The sequence below is a fragment of the Lithobates pipiens genome, unplaced genomic scaffold, assembly GCF_037356315.1.
Source record: "Lithobates pipiens isolate NorthernLeopardFrog02 unplaced genomic scaffold, aLitPip1_a1.2 Scaffold_27, whole genome shotgun sequence".
Classification (NCBI taxonomy): Eukaryota; Metazoa; Chordata; class Amphibia; order Anura; family Ranidae; genus Lithobates; species Lithobates pipiens.
In genome coordinates this window covers 36942734-36965394 of record NW_027507788.1, presented here as the reverse complement: position 1 = coordinate 36965394, position 22661 = coordinate 36942734, and the positions used below count along the sequence as shown (strand labels likewise).

The 22661-nt window shown below is 42.9% G+C and overlaps 2 protein-coding genes across 3 annotated transcripts in view; both read right to left on the bottom strand.

The window, feature by feature from the left end:
• Positions 1 to 22661, bottom strand: part of LOC143933779 (cell adhesion molecule CEACAM1-like) — a 538186-nt gene that overhangs the window by 200557 nt on the left and 314968 nt on the right. The window lies entirely within an intron of this gene.
• LOC143933778 (cell adhesion molecule CEACAM8-like) overlaps positions 990 to 22661 on the bottom strand; it is a 66335-nt gene continuing 44663 nt past the window's right edge. Inside the window, exons 6-9 of one of the 2 annotated variants that reach the window (XM_077456798.1) lie at positions 21132 to 21211; positions 7333 to 7362; positions 3407 to 3471; positions 990 to 1775 (exon numbers count right to left, since the gene is read on the bottom strand). In XM_077456798.1, coding sequence (XP_077312924.1) covers positions 3409 to 3471; positions 7333 to 7362; positions 21132 to 21211 — 173 coding nt within the window. In that variant the 3' untranslated portion in view covers positions 990 to 1775; positions 3407 to 3408. The remainder of the gene's footprint in view (positions 1776 to 3406; positions 3472 to 7332; positions 7363 to 21131; positions 21212 to 22661) is intronic. The other variant, XM_077456799.1, reaches the window with a different exon arrangement.

Below are 22661 nucleotides of genomic sequence, written 5' to 3'. Positions count from 1 at the left end.
CTTATAAGGACCTTTGTGGAACAAGTAGGTTGCGAATGATTAGCAGACTGTACATCAGTCCCTATACTGATGAAGGACTGCTGCAGTATAGGGCAGCGGTCAGCAGTAGTGCACCTAAACCCTATGTATTGTGGACCTATACCAGTCCTTAAGGAATAGCAGACTATACCTCACTCAACCCTATGTACTGTAGCACCCTAGACCTTACCAGTCCTTATAAGGACCTTTGTGGAACAAGTAGATTGTGAATGATTAGCAGACTGCAGCAGAAGGGCAGCAGTCAAGTATAATATTCTTTCTATATTTGGAAGAAAGAATATTATACGTGTACAAGCCTATTACCATACCAGTCCTGAAAAGAACCTTTGTGGACCCAATAGTAACAGCTACTGATTAAACTGACTGTCCCTCACTGCCTCACACACAGCTTCCTGCCTGTCCCTATATAAACTGACAAAACAGAGGCTGCTGGAACAATAACTTGAATTGCACTTTTGTGGACCTAATAGTAACAGCTAATGATTACACTGACTGTCCCTGCAGCACACAGCGTCCTGTCCCTTTCTCTACACTGACAAAAGACACTCAGGCTGCTGCAACAATCACTAGCACAGCACTGCCTCAAACCTATATCCTGAACTACACCTAACACCTATACCATGATACCAGTCCTTAAAAGAACTTTTGTGGACCTAATAAATAGCGATTTGGGTCACAGAAGTCTCTCCCTGCTCCACACAGCAACCTCTCCCTATAGTGACAGAAGAAAGAATGTAAAATGGCTGCCGGATCGGGTCTATTTATAAGTTAGGGGGAATGTCCAAGTGTCCATGTGCTGTAATGTCTCAATTGGCTGTCCTGTACCCCATGATGGATGTGTCATCATAGGTCAAAGTTCTTTTACACAGTAAACACAGAAGTCCGCCGGGCGAACGGCGGCAATAGTCCGCCGATCGGGTGGGCGGCGAACAGCCAAAATTCACCGCGAAACGACCACCGGGTGATCCGTTCGGCCATCCCTAGTCTGAACCCAGGGTGTCAGAGATGTCAGGAGGCTTGCAAGGTCAGGGCAACCTACATGTTTTGAATGAAATGAAAAAACTGGAGCTGCACACTACAAATAAGCTTGATACTAAACTGTACAGCAGTGGTCATCAACTCTGTCCTCAGAGCCCACTAACAGGCCAAGTTTGCAAGATAACTGAAATACATCACAGGTGATATAATTTGCTGCTCAGTGATTGCAGTATTCTAATCTGTATCTCCCCAAGGTAATACATAAAACCTGGCCCGTTAGTGGGCCCTAAAGACAGGGTTGATGACCACTGCTGTACAGGATCAGCTTCAGCTAGTCTTCTCCCATGCCATGCCAACTGATGCATTTCACCACCCCACGGGCTTAGTTGTAGCCATTGCTATTGCAGCAAACAGGTTGGATGAGCCCTTTGGGTTTGGAGTCTCTGGGAGGACATACACTGCCATAGGTTTCTTTACAGGGTCACCATGTTTTTGAAGGTGTTTGAATCCAGCCCAAGGTTAGTACTAGCAGTGCAACAAAAATACTGGCTGCTCCATTTTCTATGGAGGAAATAAATTACACTTTATATATTTGAAGAAGAGTGAATATGGACAGGTCTGGTTTGCAGTGAACTAGTAGATATTTTGCAGGCAGAGAAAAGGCTGATGCAGGGAGAATTTCACGATGGAAAGGATGCCGTTACGATGAGTGGGGTATTGTGTGAGTGAGCTACATTCCAGAAATGCTGGAGGGAAACCTAAAGACAAATAATATGTAAAAAAATTAAAAATATTGGAAATACACTAATGAAGGGCATTATATCATGGAAATGCTTAACACACACAACCGATATACAATCCAGAAAGGTAAGAGAAATAAAGGGAAAAAAAGTGGTAAAATTACATGTGTTATCCTAACACAAAATGGCACCAGGTCTCCAAGGCTTTGCCAGGTCCCATCAGGGTTAATACTATAATACGCAACTGCCAATGACAACTGCAGTCCAGCACAAGCCTAGGTACTGAATCAATTATCTGCTGGGCTTGCATTCCTGCTAGCATTGCAAAATTGTGAGGCTGATTTACTAAAGGAGTAGAGCATGTTCACTTTGCAAAAGTAATTTATACTTAGCCTTGTGAATGAAACAACCCTAAGCGAAAATTCAGTTAAAATCAAAAACAACAAAAAAACATTAATGAGTAAGGAAAAAAAACGAAAACATTTTTGCACATGATGAGATATGATTGAAGTCACCAAAGATTTACCTCATTCGGTAAGCTAAGTGAAAATTGAGTTTGCAGAATAAACATGCTCTACTCCTTTCACAAATCAACCCAATTGTGTTTTTTACATTGTGTTGAAAGAATAAAAATAGTTTTTTTTTTTTAGGTCCCCTGCCCCCATGCACACACACATATGAATACAAACTCATGCGTCAGTTATGAAAATAACAATTGTGCCACACATTAGGTATCATCTTGCACACCAGAATGATAACTGTTTTTCTAAGGTCACCAATTATTTTTAAATCTAAAGTTATGGCCTATAAAGGCCTTTAACCACTTGACCCTTGAGATCAGTTTGACCAAATGCTTTACAAGCTAATAACAGCTTGTAAACAACAAACCAAAACCAGACCATTCTTATTGCTTTTGGTTTCTTAAATCAGAGGTGTGGTGGGTACAGATGTACCTTCCTCCCCTCTCACTTCACAAGTGTACCACTCAAGGGTTACACAGAAAAGCCTGGTAAAGGAAGCAGGCAGCAGCGGGGCAGGGCAGCTCCCCTTCTGCACCCTGTAGAAGTGATTGAAGAGCCAATCGGATCAATTCTATAGTAAAAACACAAATTTTGGTACCAGGATCATCGCTGCATCTGCTATAACCACTCCAACCTGAGGGTGTATGGGTACATCTTATATAGGGTTATAGTGATTAAAGTATTGCCTATGGACAATTTTGAGTACCACAGGTTTTTGCTACCTTCTGGGGCAAACAGATTTTAGTAATGGCATATTTGCCATCTATTTGTTCGATGTGACCTCATCTTTTATATTTTATCAAGTAATTGGGGATTATATTTTGTTTGTGTGTACTGAAATTTATTCGAGTGTGTTTTTACTGAAAACATAGATTTGATAAACGGTAGTGTAAATTTTGTATGATCTAAAAAAAATTGCATCCACCACCATTTTATTCTACAGGGTCTGGTTTCAAAAAATGTATAACCTTTATGAGGTTTTAGGTGCGTTTTAATAAAAAAAATTAGGCATTTATGTACAAAATGTTAGGGATGTAAAGGTGGAAAATGGTCATGGGAGTTAGTGGTTGATATGTAATAACTAGGCAGACAGATTAAAAGATATACTGTACATAAATGTGTTGTTACCTTCAGTGTTTTTCAGAAGCAGACTCCATGGTACTGTATATGGATTTGTCTTTGTGTGTTAGTTCCTATTTGTGGAAAGAAACAAAGTCAGATTGGCTGGAATACAATTATAGGACCGAGGCTTTAAGCATAAGTAAAATATAATTTAAAGCTCCTGTTTAACTCTAAACTGGTAATGTGTAAGGGCTTTTAACCACTTCAGCCCCAGAAGAGTTTACCCCCTTCCTGACCAAAGCACTTTTTGCAATTTGGCACTACGTTGCTTTAACTGACAGTTGCGTGGACGTGCGACGCTTAGGCTGATATGTATTCTTCTACATATTTTTGGTAAAACAAATTGCAATAAGTGTATATTGATTAGTTTGCACAAAAGTTATAGCATCTACAAAATAGGGGATAGGTTTATGGCATTTTTATTATAATTTTTTTTTTTTTTACTAGTAATGACTGGCGATCTGCAATATTTTATCGGGATTGCGACATTATGGCGGACAAATCGGACACTTTTGACACATTTTTTGGACCATTGGCATTTATACAGTGATCAGTGCTATAAAAATGCACTGATTACTGTAAAAATGTCACTGGCAGGGAAGGGGTTAACACTAGGGGGCGATCAAGGGGTTAATTGTGTTCCTTCTATGTGTTCTAACTGAAGGGGGAGGGGACTGTCTAAGGGAGATGACAGATCGCTGTTCATACTCCCCTGAGAGAACCGGAAACTGTTTGTTTATACACACAGATCCTGGTTCTCGTGTGTCACCAGCGACCACCGAGCACTCGCATCGGGTCCGGAGGTGAGTAGAGGGCGTGCCCCTAGTGGCCACAGGGCAAAGCGACGGTACATAAGGAGAGGAATGTCGAGACTGATCCAGACTGGAAGTGGTTAACTTGCAAGGTTCTGCTACAACCTGTTATCGTGTTCAAGACTGGTTAACCACCTGTTAATTAAATTAGCTACACACCCAGCCAGGCTTTCTCCCTCCATATTTAAGCTTGGTTCATTGCTGTAGGCTTTGCCTGAGTGACAGCTAATGTTTTTAGTGGCAAGTCCCAAGAAGTTTCCTAGTCTACCCCAGTGTTTTCTTGCAGAGTCGATTTCTTGTGTCCTTTGTGTTTCCCAGTGAAGAAGTTTAATAGTGTCCCTAGCTTCCTGAGAATATTAATTGTGATCTCAAGATTTCTTTGTATCTAGGGTTGCCATGGTCACCTACTTGTATCCTTGCTATACTGAGAAGATTCCAGGTGACCCTATACCCCTAGTGTTTTAGATTTTGAAGACTTCTAGTGATCCTGATATTCCTAGCAATCTTATAGCCGTATTTTCCTTGTTTCTATTGTCTGTAAGTGTCTCCCAGTGTTCTCTCTGTACCCTCAGTGTCTTCCAGCCTGTCCGCATTGACTGTTTTCCTAGTGTAACTTTGACAGCTCTCAGCATTCCTGCACCTCTGTGATCTCTTGTGCGTTTCAGCCTGTCCTTCATTAGCACCACCTGTGTCTACTGTCTGCTTTAGTTTTTCTAGAAGTTTCCTGCTTGGTGTACATGCACACCACTACCTGCTTCTAGAGATTCCTGTTAAGTCTCCTTGCTTTCATTAAAGACTCGTACACACAATTGGATTGTTGGCCAACAAAATCTTAGACTTTTGTCCGAAGAGCATTGGCCCAAACTTGTCTTGCATACACACGGCCGCACAATTGTTGGCCAACAATTACGAACTTAGTGACGTACTATGTTATTTTTCAGCTCTTTAGTGCAACCCTTTGGGCTCCTTCTGATAATTTTGGTGAGTGTTGATTCGCACTTTTCATTTCACGCTATTCAGTTTGTTTATGAACGGCCATTCGTCAACCAGCAATGTTGTGGAATCGAAGGAGATAACATGTTATTTATTATTGTCCTTGGAGTTAATGCTTTGACCCAAGTCCAGTCCAGGAGGAGGAGGATTTCTTGGACCAAAAATTGGTTGATTTATTGATCGTGACCAATTATGTCATACGCCTTTGCTGCGGGAGCTCCAGGAGAATAATCCAGATGATTTTTGGAATTATCTCCGGATGACGGACCCCTGCTTTCACCAACTCTTGGCATTGCTGAACCCCTATATTAAGAAGCAGGGCTTTTATTTTATTTTTTGGTTGAATGATAATGATTTGATTTGGTATATTTTCTATATTTTTAGATGCACAGAATGCATTTTTTGGTTAAGGTCTATTGGCAGATAGCATGTGTAATTTTATTTTTATTTTTTTAATGCATAATAAAAAAAATGTGGAGAATACTACTTGGCTATGTGTTTTACTTCAAATGACAGTTTGGGAGTAGGCAGTTACATTTAAAAAAATGCAATGTAAAATTAACAAGGGACACCAACATAGTTGTATCTTTGATCTTAAAAACTACAGGATAATGGTGTTGTGGTAACTTACCCAAAAAAAAAGAAAAAAAAGAAAAAAAAAGAAAATTTTAAAACATGTTATCCAACATTTGGCTACGGAAATTTGGCCATCAATTGTCCGTTGGAGCATAAAAGCCTGTCATCACATTTTCCCCTCGGAAAATCCAATTGTGTGTATGAAGCTTTATAGTTGTCCTGTGTGTCTCTGTGCTCCTGTTCCCAGTCTCTGTGTGTTTCCAAGCACACTTGCCAGTTTGGGCTGTACTTCCTACTGTTCTGTACTCTCAGTGCTGCAAGAGATTCTTATCTGCTTATCAGCCCTAAAGCCGGCCATGGCAGGGTAAATGTAAACAAGTTGATTGATCAACTTGGGTACAACCAGCCTGCTGGATTTTACATTGAATTGAATTTTACATTCAGTTATCGCTAGCGGCTGTTATTGCCTTAAGCCATAATCTGTTTTCTCCAGGAGGGGCGGCTTTCCCCACTCCCTCGCCAGGAGAAGACAGTGGCTCAGTGGGAAGGATTCCTCTGCCAACACTACCTGTGTTGCTGGGGGAAATTAAGCAAATTTCTTTGTTGCAGGAAACAAATCTGCTCCGTCTATCGCCGGCCTAAGTTACCAGTAGCTCAGGTGGGTTCAAGAACCGCAACCTGGGGATCACCTGCAGTGCAACCCATCTCCACCTTCGGGAGCTTTGGAGAAGACCAGGTGGTTTCTTAGACTCTGTGCCTTGGCTCTTCCAAGGGCCCTCACCTTTGTTGTGTGTGCAAGCAGGTTCTTCCCCATCAGTACCAACAGTTATCCTTCCTGTCCCAGACTCATTAGGTACCTTAACTCTATCCTGTGCACCTCCATTCTCTTAGACTCCTGTGCTCTTCTATGTATAAACTCAGCTTCTATCCCACTACTGCTACATCCCACACTCTTGGCTCTCTGTGAGCCCTGTGTGCAGTAAGTGCTTTAGTGTCCTGCTTGCCCGTTAAGCCGGGTACACGCTATCAGTTTATTTGTTCAACACAGTGGGCTGAACGAGAAAAAACTGAAGAGCTTGGGAGGATTTCCTGTACCAACAATTCAATGTTAGTACAGAGATCTCCTCCACTGAGCTATTGTGTTTTGACAGGGGGATGGACCCCCATCAGAACACACCAGTCAGCACCCTCAGCCACTGCCAACCAGCAGACTTTTTTCAGTCATACCCACTCAGACCGACTGCTGTACACACGGTCCAAATGTCAGCCAGTTTCTACTGAACTGCCTGATATTCAGACTGTATGTATTCCTGTGAGTCCTGGAGCAAGTCACCTGTAGTCTGTGCAGTTGTGCTCTTTCTGAGCATACCACTATCCAGTGCACAGACTGTACAAAGGGTCCACAAATCCAACCATATATTATGGCCCTTTCTTGACAGCAGTAGTACATCAAGGGCCCCAAGAATTCTACATGCACTGTGATAGCAACTACAAACCCACTGCAGTACAAATAATAGCATACGGATTCATATTAAAATATGTAAAATGTACCTGATAGTTTGATTCTTGACTTAATTTCCCCTGCAAAAAAGAAGAAACATATCAAATCATAGATGCGAAACCAAGTTATTCATAGTTATTAGTATAAGTGAATTAATGAATTAGGTTGAAGATCAGACATATTTTGTCCCAATCCTAATTTTTGTTTACATATTAATATAGATAGATATATGTGTATATGAAAGGTTTTATTTTGCAGTGGCAACATCCAGTAACACAGTCTCTCATGGGAGCAGAGGAAGAAGAACTCAGGCACCTTGAACTGCAGGTCTAGCAAGTTTCTAATTCCACCCAGAGAGTAGCCACTCGCAGCTGGGTACTTCAAGGCTGAACTGATTTCTAGCCAGAGATCATGGCAGTCAGCACATTGACTCAAAACTTGAAGCAATTCTATGAAAGTGTACAAGTTGTAACTAAGGGTGAACAGGAACCTTTTTCCTCAGTACCTGGAACGTCCTCTGTCTCCTCAATGGTACTGGCAAAACATGAATTCGTCAATGTCCTTCCCAACTCAGTAACCAAGCACTTCGCAGGATGCCACTTTTCGGCCCTCCTCTAAAGAGTCCTCCCCTGGTCACTTCCATGAGCTGTGGTGCCTCTCCAAGCCGAGAGCACACTCAGACACCTTGAATCCCCCCTAAGTTACTGCTCCTCGGACCAGCAGGTTCTGAGACTCTGGAACAGACGGATCCGGATTTTGGTGTAGATACCTGGTGTAGATCCTGTACAATTGGCTCCGGAGTCACTGCGGAGATGTGTAAACCGGCTCCATAGAGAGCAGGTCACAATCTCCTGACACGCGAATTGGATGCAGTGAAACCCACATCTAATTCGCAATAGTGTGAACCCAGCCTCAGAGTGCAAGAATGCTTCTGATATTTGTGCAATGAATGTTTCATAAAAAGGCCTCCAATAAGGATGAGCTCAGGCGTGTTTGCATGCTCCACGTGCAGAGCCCGCCAGGAAGTCAGTGCAGCGCTATGCTAATCCCAGTCAGTGAGACATTGATCCGATGTGCGGCTGCAGAGATCGGGCAATGTCTCATTGCCTGTGATTAGCGCAGCGCTGCACCGACTTCCTGGCGGGCTCTGCACGTGGAGCATGTGAACATGCCTGAGCTTATCCTTAACCCCCAAATGTATGGCATGGTATTGGTATAGCAAGCCTTGGATTTGGACTGAACTAGAATTTGGTCCAAATTGGGCAAAGTATATTGGGCTAAACTGGCAAACTAAATAGTGTTCACCTGCCTTCTGAGCAGAACCTCCAGGAAGTGATACATATAATAGTGATATTACTACTACTACCATACTACTATCATAACACACTTCCAAAGAAATTGAATGGAAAACTATATAAAAGGTGGTTCTAAGCATAGACAAGTGAATATACAGTATATATCATGCACCAAAACCATTAACATATATCACTGTAAAAAAAACATATATTATAAAATATAAAAAAAAGTCCATCAGTGATAGTGTTCCCAACACCAAATGCTTTTAAATGAAGCTTCTAGTTCTTTCACCACAGGTGTTCAATGAAAAGGTGGCAACTCACCACAGGTGTTTGACCATGTTTTAAGGTAGGTCAAATTGCACATTTAGAATAACAAATTGATTCACACTGCCAACATCACTCCTCTCCAATGGACCCTCCGAATGAAGCTAGGGCATAAAAATTTACTCCACGGGAGATGAGAGAGAAAGTCCCCCCACACCAGGCTTTACCCCTACAAGCGGGACGCGGAATGTACACTACCGCTTTAGGAACCAGCCAGATCCGCTCACGCTGTTTCCCTAGTGCCAGACAGGCACTTTTACATGTGAGTGCAACCTAGTATTTTGTCATTACTTTAAAAGAAAATTTAAATATACCACACTATGAGACTTTATCTCTAGTCTCCCGTGGAGTAACTTTTTATGCCCTAGCTTCATCCGGAGGGTCCATTGGAGCGGAGTGGTGTTGGCAGTGGGAATCAATTTGTTATTCCAAATGCGCAATATGACGTGCCTTAAAAAGTGGTCAAATACCTATGGTGGAAGAACTAGAAGCTTCATTTAACCACTTCAATACAGGGCACTTTCGCCCCCTTCCTTCCCAGCCCAATTTTCAGCTTTCAGCGCTCTAGCGCTTTCAGTGACAATTGCGCAGTCATGCTACACTGTACCCAAATGAAATTTTTATCATTTTGTTCGCACAAATAGAGCTTTATTTTGGTGTTATTTATTCACGACTCCGTTTTTTATTTTTTGCGATATAAGCGCAAAAAAGCGGAAATTTGGAAAAAAAAACAATATTTTCTTTTTTCTATTTTAAAAGAAATCCAATAAAATCAAATTTTGTCATAAATTTAAGCCAAAATGTATTCTGCTACATGTTTTTGGTAAAAAAAAATCCGTTAAGTGTATAATAATTGGTTTGTGTGATCACGGACATATGTACGCAAATGATCATGTACATATGTGTGCAGGTGATCACGTACATATGTGTGCAGATAATCATTGGGACATGTGATTTTAGTGGGACATATGTGGGGGACATGTTTTTATTATTAGGGACATGTGTTTTTATTATTTGGGGACATCTATGTTTTGGGGACATGTGTGGGGACATTGTGTTTATACTGTGTGGTGTGTTTACTGTGTGGTGATTTGTGTGTACACTAGACTGGTGATCAGTGAGTAAAAAGCTGTAAAAAACAGCTCATATTCACTGATCATCAGCCGGCTGCAGCGATCTGCTCTCCTCTCCTCAACGATGACTTCTGTGTGAGGAGAGGAGGAGCCGATTGCCTAGCAACCGGCTGTTTGTTTACATCACATGAAGGCCGTGATTGGACACGGCCGTCATGTGATCAGGAGGGCCAATCACAGAGCCCTCCTGCCGATCTGAGATGCGCCGTGTCCGGGTGACACGGGCGCATCGGGATCGCGCCGCTGCGCGGGCACGGGCGCGCGCGATCCCGGTCCTTCTGATGGACGTTCCTGAACGTCCTATCAGGAGTAGACGGCTCCCACCCGGCCGTATATGTACATTGGCTGGGTGGGAAGTGGTTAAAAACACTTTTTGGTGTTGGGAACACTATCACCAATGGACTTATTAGCTTGCTATATGTTAAACAATATATGTGTTTTTTTGCAATGATATATGTTCATGATATACAGTATACCTTTTATATATTTTAAAAATAAATATAATATATATATATATATATATATATATATATATATATATATATATATATATATAATATATATCTGCACGAAGTGATAAATGAATTAAATGATGTGCTAAATGTGTCAATTAATGACCTACAGCTAAGCACTATAACCCAGATACAGGGCACAAACATATATGAAAGTAAATGTATCACTGTATTATTAAAGTGCAATATGACCATAAACATTAAATAGCATAAATTCAAATAAAGTGCAACTATACAGTGCATATATGTTGAATTGTATTATATGCAACCAAAATATTTAGCTTTAGTGTGATCGCATGTGACAAATGCAAGATGAAAACTGTTGCATAAAAAACAGACAAAAGTGCAAACAATATGCAAATTGTAATGTACAACACTAATGCCCCTTACACACGATCAGACTTTCCAACAACAAAACCGTGATTTTTGTTCGAAGGATGTTGGCTCCAACTTGTCTTGCATACACACGGTCACACAAATGTTGGACGACTATTACGAACGTGAGAACGCGGTGACGTACAAGACATACGACGAGCCGAGAAAAAGGAAGTTTCAATAGCCAGTGCCAGTCGGACTTGTGTACACACAATCGGAAATTCCAACAACAATGTTTGGTGGCGGAAAATTTGAGAACCTGCTAGCCAACATTTGTTGGTGGAAAGTCCAACAACAAATGTTTAATGAAGCAGACACACAGTTAGACTTTCAGCCAACAAGCTCACATCCAACATTTTTTGTCGGAAAATCCGATCGTGTGTATGGGTCATACGTTTTTGGCAAAAAAAGACTCATGAGAACTTGTGTAGAAAATATTTAGTTTTAGCCTGATCCCATGTGACAAATGTACGATGAAAACAAAATCGCATAAAAAACGCACAAAAGTGCAAACAATATGCAAATTGTAAAGGGTAACACTAATGCCCTGTACACACGATCGGACATTCCGACCACAAAATCCGTCGGACAAAGTTGTAGTTTGGAACGTGATGATGTTCATTCGTTATGATGGGACTAGCTTTGGTCTCATAATTTGATCTGAGCATGAGTGACACTTTGTCTGATCGTAATTCTCTACAAACGATCGGAAAAAGTCAGATCGGATTTTTTTGTCTTAAAATTTGAGATCCTACTCAAATGGTCCAATAGAGCCCACACCCGACCGTGTGTACAGGGCATACGTTTGTGCACAAAGACTCTGCATGAGAACATATGTGAAGAAAATATAACACAATAATAAATATATAATGTGACCAGGATCTTAAGTAGCATAAATTCAATTCACGTTCTATATTTTTCCAATTTGTGACTTGTTCACCTTCAAGGGGCAGCTTCATTTGCATATTCCTCATTCATAGGGCTCCAATTCTAGGTACTCAATCACTTTTTTACTGCATAGGAGGTGCAGTAAGCATTCTGTATTTATGTTCTAGACATGAGCAATTAGTTTCGTATGAAACGAAAATTTGCACAAATTTACGAATATTCGTACATACGAATCCAAAATACAAATTTTTATGCATACAAATTCCGTACGAAATATCGTTTACGAATTTTGGATCCAAATTCATAACGAAAATTTAGTAATTGTTACGAAAAGTTAACAAACCTAAAAATTAAAACCCCAGGAACTCAGCACAGAAATGGTGGGAAACTGCCATTCTGCTCCTTGACAGCGAGGTGTGAGGTTGCTAGTTCCTTTGCTCCTGTGCTTCCAGAGACCAGGGGCAAGAGTTGCTTCTCTGCCCCAGGAGGGATGCTGGATCCTGTGGAGGACCCTGGTGGGGGCCCCCTGGCTAGGCCTGTGGAAGATTCTGGGCCGGGCCAAAGGAGTGATGAGTCCCTGTCTGCCTTTAGACAGAGGATTGCTGGAAAGCTGAAGCAGATTGAGAAAGAAGAGGAGAAATTGTTGATTTTGATGGCTGAATTTAGGAAGAAAAAACAAGTTTGTGCCAAATTATACAGCAAGAAGAGGCCGGCTCTGAGGCCTGAGTTGAAGGACTTGGAGCAAGCTGTTAAGAAGCAGAAGGAGCTGGTGAGCTCTCTGAAGGAGAATAGTGGCATGTTTAAAGAAAAATACAGAAATGAGGAAAGGTTTAGCTAAATGAGAAGAGGAGCCGCTTCCTGCATGGAGAGTGAGGAGATGCAGGTACAGACAGCAGAGAGTGAGAAAGTGGGCCCGGAGGATGAGCCCAGCTGTTCAACATCTCAGACATCTGCTGAGCCTTCAATGGTGGAGGCCTCTGTCCCCTTCCCTCCCCAGCAATGTGGAACATCTGAGCAGGAGGTTGAAGGTTCTGGCATGCTGGATTTCATCAATAAACTGGAATCACCTCCAGGTACAGTTTCCCAGGATGGTGAGGAGTAGATGGACACCGTTCCTAGCCCTGTGGAAGAAAGACCTGTGGAGAGAGCAGGTGCAGCTACTGTGTGTGTGCAGGATGGTGTGAACTTTAATGACAATGGGCCTGCTGAGGGTTGTAGTGCTACAGGCAGTCAGCCCAGACCTATAGACAATATACAGCAAGCAATAACATCTGCTAAAAACTATCAGCTTCAGTCTGCAGAGAGGTCCATGGACAATATAGAGACTTTGCCTGGACCAGGCACAGCGGCTGTTCCTGTGAATGGTGGAGGAGATGCTGGGAGCAGTAGTGCTACAACTCTCCAAGAGTCTACAACAGCCAAGTCTGTGATGGATCCCAGGATTGAAGCTGAGTGTTCAGAGCAGAGGGAGGGGGTGGGTCCTGCCTCTGCTAATTAGAAGACTGCTATCCCAGCTGATTGAGACTCTCTGCCAGCAGATTTGAATGTGTCTGAGGACAAGACTGCAAATGCTGGTGGTGGAAGAAAAACTTATGCTGGTGTTGCTGCCACAGGTTCTGGGAAGGGAGAGCAAGCAGGGAAGGAGCATGGGAATGTTCTATCTTCTTCCCTGTTTAAAAGGAGGAATGTTGTCCAGTTAAAATAGGAAGGCGATGGAAACCCCCCACATAGGTGGACAGTGGTGATTAAAATCCTGCAGATGGGGTTTAGGCCTGCAGATATGTTCGCCCTAATCAGTCCGACAGGTTCCTATGAGTATGATTTGTCCTTTATCCGTCTGGAGTCTTTGGACATATTTTGGGAGAAGTACGAACATGTGTGTGGGGGCCTGCTGGACTGGAAAGGGCTCATCCCCAAGCTTATATCACGCCAGCCCCTCATTAAAATGGTGACAATTCTTGTCCGTAATGAATCTATACCCCAAGGGGATTTAACAGTATGGTTGAGAAGGTATGAGGATGTCCTGAGCCCTCTAAAAAAGATTTTGGATGATTGGGGAATATGGACAGGGGGATAGTCTGTGCAGCTAAAATTAAAGGTCATTGACAACGTTGTCCAGCATCTGCCATCCTCACCTTTCCTGGGGAGGGACAGGCTCATCATCTTTTATCCGGGCCAGCCAAAGATCTGCAACAAGTGTGGAGATAAAGGGCATCTTGCATCCTCCTGTCCAGTGATGAAGTGCTCTCTGTGTCAGGGTATAGGGCATTTGGCGAAGGACTGTAATATTATAAGGTGTAATCTGTGCAATGTGGTGGGACATCCTTACAGTCAGTGTCCTGAGACAATGCACAACAAGCCTGAGCTCATGAGAGAGTTTTTCTGTCTGGACATGGAGGATGCTCAGAGCTCAGCAGCTGGAGGACCTGCTAGTCCATCTGAGTCTGTGCCAATACCCAATGTGTCTGTGTCTCCCCAGTCTGTGGTGCCCCAGTCTGTGCCAATACCCAATGTGTCTGTGTCTCCCCAGTCTGTGGTGCCCCAGTCTGTGCCAATACCCAATGTGCCTCTGTCTCCCCAGTCTGTGCCAATACCCAATGTGTCTGTGTCTCCCCAGTCTGTGGTGCCCCAGTCTGTGCCAATAGCCAATGTGTCTGTGTCTCCCCAGTCTGTAGTGCCCCAGTCTGTGCCAATACCCAATGTGCCTCTGTCTCCCCAGTCTGTGCCAATACCCAATGTGTCTGTCTTCCCAGTCTGTAGGTAAGGTTTCAGTTGCCGAGAATGTGTCCCATTCTTCTGTGTCTTCTAAAATTGCAGAGGCAGCAAGAGGTGCTGAGGCAGGTGCATCAAGTGCAGTGCCATTCCCCCTCTCCCGACGCTGCAGGGTCTCTGTTACGGGTCATGGGGTGCAGAGGAGTGGGGAGGATGGCGAAGAGCCTGGCCTGGTGGTAGATCAGGGAAGGGAGAGTGGGGGGGAGGGGGGTGAAGGGGAGGATAGGTGTGGAGAGGCTGTTGACTCTGTTTTGTCCAAGGATGATATGGAGTGGTTGGAGGATAAAAGGAAGAGGGGCAAAAGGAAGGGAAAAAAGAGGTACAGTTACCTTAAGTCCTAAGGTTTTGCATTTAGAAAATAAGTTTGACATCCTGTCAGATGACGATGATAAGTGGGACTCGTTCAGTTCAGCATCCTCTATGGATGATGAGTGCCAGGGTGCAACAAAGCGTGCTGGTTCTCCAGGCAGAGGGAGTAGTCAGGCTAAGAAACGCCTCAACTACCCTAATGGCTGTTCCCACTCCGTTTTTATAAAAGGATCCATGCATGGTGACGGTGATGTTCCTTAGCCCACGTACACACGGTCGGAGATTTTGGCAACCAAATCCGTCGGATTTTGCCCGTCGGATTTAGTCCGACGGATTGTGTCCGAAACTGTTGCATACACACAGTCGGGCCAAGTTGGCGAAAAATCCGATCTTTCAGAACGTGATGACGTAATTTCGTTACGATGGGACTACATTCAGGCTAGTAGCCAATAGCTTTGATGTAGGAATTTGATCTAAGCATGCGTGGCACTTGGTCCGATCAAAATGCTCTACACATGATCGGATTAGGTCCTTCTAGCCCAGTTGGTCGGGAAATATTTCCAACATGTTAGAAAATTGGGTCGGACGGAGATTCGGACGGAATCAGTCCGATGCATACCACACACATTTGGATTATCTGATGACACGGTCCGATAAGACCCATTCCGACAGATTCTCCGACCGTGTGTACAAGGGCTAAGTCTGGCTCTCCCTTAGAGATTATGTTGTACGCATTTTGGTTTGCACCATTTATTATGTTCTTGTTTTGTATAGTCATATTCAATTATTTTGTAAATATGTTTTATTTATTTATTATGGTTTTATTGTATATATGTTGTTGTTTGTAAGATTTTCAATAAAAAAAATTAACCCTATGGGAATTTCTATGCTTATGAATTTCATACGAAATATGAAATTACGTTAACGAATTTCGGATCCAAATTAACAGAATTGTGACTGGTGTTTTGTTCACCAATCAGAGGAAGTCAGCGCAGCACAGGGATGGTAGGAACCCCTCATAATGGGCACAGCGGGTGTACACTCAGACCCAGGAACTCAGTACAGGGATGGTGGGAACCCCTCATAATGGGCACACAGCAGGTGTACAGACCTGGGAACTCAACACAGGAATGGTGGGAACCCTATGGGAATTTCTATGCTTACGAATTTCATACAAAATACGAAATTTCGTTAACGGATTTTGGAATTTCCAATCCAAGTTAACAGAAACATGACTGATGTTTTGTTCACCGATTAGAGGAAGTCAGCACAGCACAAGGATGGTGGGAACCCTTCATAATGATAAATTCATCATAACGAACTTTCATTATTTTAACAAAAAGTTAACGAAAATTTGTATCCGAAATTGAATTTCGTACACGAATTACGAAATACGATATTTTTTTGTAGGGAACTAAACCCATTTTTTTGACGCCGCCCATATCTATTATGTTCCAGTATCACAAAGAAAGATTCTCGTATAATTCAATTATCAAATAAAACAATGAAAATGGACGAATACTGCTGGGAACTGGAGGAAAAACAAATACTGAGCAGGCTTCCCTTTTTTCTATGCGTATTCACAATTTATTGAGAAACTTCCCTATAATGTTAAATGCTGTGAAAATCTCATCTGCATCTTCACCCGGTAGATTCCACCTACAGAGTGAATGGATTTCTTTGATTCCCCTGGGGATTAATTATGGGAACTGCAGCACAGGATTCTAAGGATTTCCATGGTTCAGTTCTCTTAGGCTGGCTGTACATTATACAAATTTCTTGTACAATTTTCCTTTAGATTTACCAAAAACATATAATGTCAGGTCAAACCTAAAGGAAATTGAATAGTGTTTGGCCAGAAAATTGTATAATATATGGCCAGTAGGGATGAGCTTCGAGTTCGAGTCGAACTCATGTTCTACTCGAACATTGCCTGTTCGCCTGTTCAGCGAACAGTGAACAATTTGGGCTGTTCGCAGCAAATTCGAAAAGCCGGAACACCCTATACAAGTCTATGGGAGAAATCTAAAGTGCTCATTTTAAAGGGTAATATGCAAGTTACTGTCCTAAAAAGTGTTTGGGGACCTGGGTCCTGCCCCAGGGGACATGGATCAATGCAAAAAAAAGTTTTAAAAACGGCCGTTTTTTCAGGAGCAGTGATTTTAATAATGATTAAAGTGAAACAATAAAAGTGTAATATTCCTTTAAATTTCGTAGCTGGGGGGTATCTATAGTATGCCTGTGAAGGGGCGCATGTTTCCCGTGCTTAGAACTGTCCCTGCACAAAGTGTCATTTGTGCAGGAAAAAAAGTCTTTTAAAATCACTTGCGGCTAAATTGTCGGCTCCCCGTAATACAGAGAACACTCAATGAGTGTTCTCTGTATTAGCCGACAATTCATTCATTCATTGATAAAAAAAAAAAAAACGTGGGGGTTCCCCTAAATTCAATTACCAGGCCCTTCAGGTCTGACATGGATATTAAGGGGAACCCCGTGTCAAATAAAAATAAAAAATTGACGTGGGGGTCCCCCCAAATATCCATACCAGACCCTTCAGGTCTGATATGGATATTAAGGGGAACCCCGCAACAAATTTAAAAAAAATTGATGTGGGGTCCCCCTAAAAATCCATACCAGACCCTTTATCCAAGCACGCAACCTGGCAGGCCGCAGGAAAAGAAGGGGGGACCAGAGAGCGGCCCCCCCTCCCTCCTGAACCGTACCAGGCCACATACCCTCAACATTGGGAGGATGCTTTGGGGGTCTGTGACCCCTCAAAGCACCTTGTCCCCATGTTGATGAGGACAAGGGCCTCATCCTCTCAACCCTGGCCGGTGGTTGTGAGGGTCTGCGGGCGGGGGGCTTATCAGAATCTGGAAGCCCCCTTTAACAAGGGGACCCCCAGATCCTGGCCCCCCGTTTGAAATGGTAAGGGGGTACAAAAGTGCCCCTACCATTTCACAAAGAAAGTGTAAAAATGGTTAAATAAGACAAACACACTTTTGAAAAATTATTTTATTAAAAATAAAAAAAATAAAAAAAGATTCCAGCGGTGCTAATCCACTCTTGCTATCCAGCGATGAATCTCCGGGGTCCAGCGATAGATGATCATATCCAGCGACGGGGAATCTCTCAGTCCAGCGCTGTCCATACATCCCTCTTCTGTCTCCAGTGCGGAGACACTGCGGAGATCCCAGCGCTGACGTTTCTTATATTAGGAGGGCGGGGCCACCCGTCACCTGACCCCACCCCCTCTGACGCTGGTGAAGGGAGCCAGGGGTTCCCCAGTGACGTATGGGTGACCCCGCCCCCACTGATGTAACGCAGGTTTCTGTTACATCAGAGGGGGCGGGGTCACCCATACGTCACTGGGGAACCCCTGGCTTCCCTCTCCAGCGTCAGAGGGGCGGGGTCAGGTGACGGGTGGCCCCACCCTCCTAATATAAGAAACGTCAGCGCTGGGATCTCCGCAGTGTCTCCGCACTGGAGACAGAAGACGGATGTATGGACATCGCTGGACTGAGAGATCCCCCGTCGCTGGATATGATCATTCATCGCTGGACCCCAGAGATCCGTCGCTGGATAGCAAGAGTGGATTAGCACCGCTGGAATCTTTTTTTTATTTTTTTTATTTTTAATAAAGGAATTTTTCAAAAGTGTGTTTGTCTTATTTAACCATTTTTACACTTTCTTTGTGAAATGGTAGGGGTACTTTTGTACCCCCTTATCATTTCAAACAGGGGGGGGCGGGATCTGGGGGTCCCCTTGTTAAAGGGGGCTTCCAGATTCTGATAAGCCCCCCGTCCGCAGACCCTCACAACCACCGGCCAGGGTTGTGAGGATGAGGCCCTTGTCCTCATCAACATGGGGACAAGGTGCTTTGAGGGGTCACAGACCCCCAAAGCATCCTCCCAATGTTGAGGGTATGTGGCCTGGTACGGTTCAGGAGGGAGGGGGGGTGCTCTCTCATCCCTCCCTCTTTTCCTGCGGCCTGCCAGGTTGCATGCTTGGATAAAGGGTCTGGTATGGATATTTAGGGGGACCCCCACGTCAATTTTTTTTAAAAATTTGACACGGGGTTCCCCTTAATATCCATGTCAGACCTGAAGGGCCTGGTAATTGAATTTAGGGGAACCCCCACGCTTTTTTTTTTTTTTTTTTTTTATCAGTGAATGAATGAATTGTCGGCTAATACAGAGAACACTCATTGAGTGTTCTCTGTATTACGGGGAGCCGACAATTTAGCCGCAAGTGATTTTAAAAGACTTTTTTTCCTGCACAAATGACACTTTGTGCAGGGACAGTTCTAAGCATGGGAAACATGCGCCCCTTCACAGGCATACTATAGATACCCCCCAGCTACGAAATTTAAAGGAATATTACACTTTTATTGTTTCACTTTATCACTGCTCCTGAAAAAACTGACGTTTTTAAAACTTTTTTTTGCATTGATCCATGTCCCCTGGGGCAGGACCCAGGTCCCCAAACACTTTTTAGGACAGTAACTTGCATATTACCCTTTAAAATGAGCACTTTAGATTGTGAACGTTCGAGTCCCATAGACTTTAATAGGGTTCTAAAGTTCACACGAAGTTTAGGTCTGTTCGCAGGTTCTGGTGCGAACCAAACAGGGGGGTGTTCAGCTCATCCCTAATGACCAGTCTTACTCTAACTGGTTTCTTTCATCTATTTATAGGAAATATTGTAACAAGAGATGAGTGTTCCTTTAAGGTGTACGATCGTCTGATTCCCCTCGTTTCACAATAAATCGGAACCAATGAATGAAAATTCGTACAAAAACTAATGTATGACAAAGGCTTTTTTTGGTTATTGTTTCTGATCATGCACAGTCTTTCTATACTGATTCTTGTATAAAAATCATATGAAAATGGTACACATTAACCACTTCAGCCCCGGAAGAATTTACCCCCTTCCTGACCAGGCCATTTTTTGCGATACGGCACTGCATAGATTTAACTGACAATTGTGCGATCGTGCAACGTTGTATCCAAACAAAATTTATGTCCCTTTTTTCCACAAATAGAGCTTTCTTTTGGTGGTATTTGATCACCTCTGTGTTTTTTGTTTTTTGCGCTATAAACAAAAGAAGAGCGATAATTAAAAAAAAACAAAACATTATTTTTTATTTTTTCCTATAATAAATATCCCAAAAGTAAAAAAAAAAAAAAATCTTCATCAGTTTAGGCCGATATGTATTCTTCTACATATTTTTGGTAAAAAAATCACAATAGGCGTATACTGATTGGTTTGCGCAAAATTTATAGCGTTTACAAACTATGGGATAGATTTAGGGACTTTTATTTATTTTTTACTGCTTTTACTGGCAATGGTGGTGATCTGCAATGTTAGACTGTGACAATCTTACCCTAAATGACACTTTTTGGGGACCAGTGACATTATTATATTGATCAGTGTTATAAAAATGCACTGATCAATGTATAAATGATACTGGCAGGGAAGGGGTTAACACTAGGAGGCGATCAAGGGGTTAAGTGTGTTCCCTCAGCGTGTTCTAACTGTAGGGGGATGGGCTGCCAGGGACACGACAGAGATAGCTGTTCCCGATCACTGGGAACAGCAGAACTCTGACATTTGGGCAGCACAGTGGTGTAGTGGTTAGCACTCTCACCTAGCAGTAAGCAGGGTCACTGGTTCAAATCCCAACCACGGCCCTACTTGCCTGGAGTTTGCATGTTCTCCCTGTGCCTGCGTGGGTTTCCTCCGGGTACTCCGGTTTCCTCCCACAATCCAAAGACATGCAGGTAGGTTAATTGGCTTCTGTCAAAATTGGCCCTGGTATATGAATGGGAACCTTGGATTGTGGGCTCTTTGAGGGTAGGGACTGATGTGAGTGTGCAAGGGTTAGGGACAATTGTAGATACTCACTCAGGTTGAACTGGATGGACTGGTGTCTTTATTCAACCTTACTAACTATGAAACTATGTCCCCTATCAGAATGGGGACCCACCTTGTTTACAAAGGCAGATCCCCGTTCTGTCTCTGTATACGGCGATCATGGGCAGCCAGCAGACATCAAGTCCACCAGACCCATGGGCACGTACTTGCAGTAGGCGGCCGCAATTTCACCTGCACAGACCAATGTACGGGTACGTTGGTTCGCTCAGGAGAGCTGACTTGCTGCCGTATATGTGCGGCGGCTGGTCGACAAATGGTTAACCTAAAATTTTGTTACACGTGACGATAATGAATTTATTACCTGAGTTCCTGGAATAGTCTTTTCATAGATGTGTTGTTCAGGAACTTGTGCATTCTCATACACTGTACTACTTGGAGTTTCTAAAAAGAAGATACAAGAATTGTTTTTAAACACAATAAGATACAATTATAAATAGAAAAAAATAAAAAATACAACAAATAAGACCATCTAAAAAAATCGATAAGATAACATATTACCATATTAATCGGCGGATAACACACACATTCATTTTAAGAGGGAAGTTTCAGAAAAAAAAAACTATGATTTTAAATAAGCAAGTTTGATGCAAAATAAGGGTCAGTGCCCATCTGCAGCCTCACAAGTGCCATCAATGCAGCCTCATCAGTCCACATCAATGCAGCCTCACCATTGCCATCAATGCAGCAGCCTCACCATTGCCTTCAATGCAGCAGCCTCACCATTGCCTTCGATGCAGCAGCCTCACCATTACCATCAATGCAGCAGCCTCACCATTACCATCAATGCAGCAGCCTCACCATTGCCTTCAATGCCACAGCCTCAACATTGCCATCAGTACAACATGATCGATGCCCATCTGCAGCCTAGAGGGGACAGGGAGGGGGCTGAAAGAGTGCCGACAGATTACATACAGTGAGAATCACCTATGATAGACAGAAGAGTGGTCCAATGGCAGCCCAGGAGATGGGACTTCCTATTACAGAGGCCGCCAAGTAAACAGGAGATTCTCACTGTACGTAATCTGACGGCGCTCGTCACGTCCCCGTCCCTGTCCCCTCTGAGGCAGCTAAAAATGAAGTATTGTCCTATAACACACATGCGCTATTTGCACCCGATTTTCAGGGTGAAAAGGTGTGTGTTATACACCAATAAATCCAGCATATAACCCAGTAGATGCCCGTGTGCCCAGCAAAGCATGAATTACATATAATCCAACAGATAAGGTGGCATTCACTGTGCTTGCGAGGTGAGCACTCAGTGATCATGTTTATTTTCGATGTTTCAGCAAGGACCTAAAGACCAAGGAAGGTCCTGAGGAAGACGAGCTGCTGCCTTGTAAAAAAAAAAAATTTAATCAGGAAGTGTTCACCTTTTAAGTTCCATCAGTGCCGCCTCATCATTTGGAATATATACTGTGCGTTTGTATCTAGATACAGACGCCCCCTGATGAAGTCGATGACGAAATGCATTAGGACGTAGTCACATGGCCATCTATTCAGACTTATTAGTGGTAAGCTCAACCTGAGTATCACCACTACTGATACCATCTAGGAGCATTGAGAGTGATATAAACATCTTGATGAATCCTTTTATTATGCCTATATGAATTTTACCATTTGTAAGTGTAATTCTTGGGGGGGGGGGGGGGGGGGGTTGGGAATAAAGCTTGCCAAACAGAATTAGGATGAGATTGTTTTTCTCATATATTGTATATTAAAGTAGCGGTCCCAAATTGTTAAAGATTTTTTTTTAGGTTTGTACTTTAATGGCTGATCTTTTTTAAATTAAAGTCATAATAAATAAAGACAATTCTGTGTTTTGTTGTATATC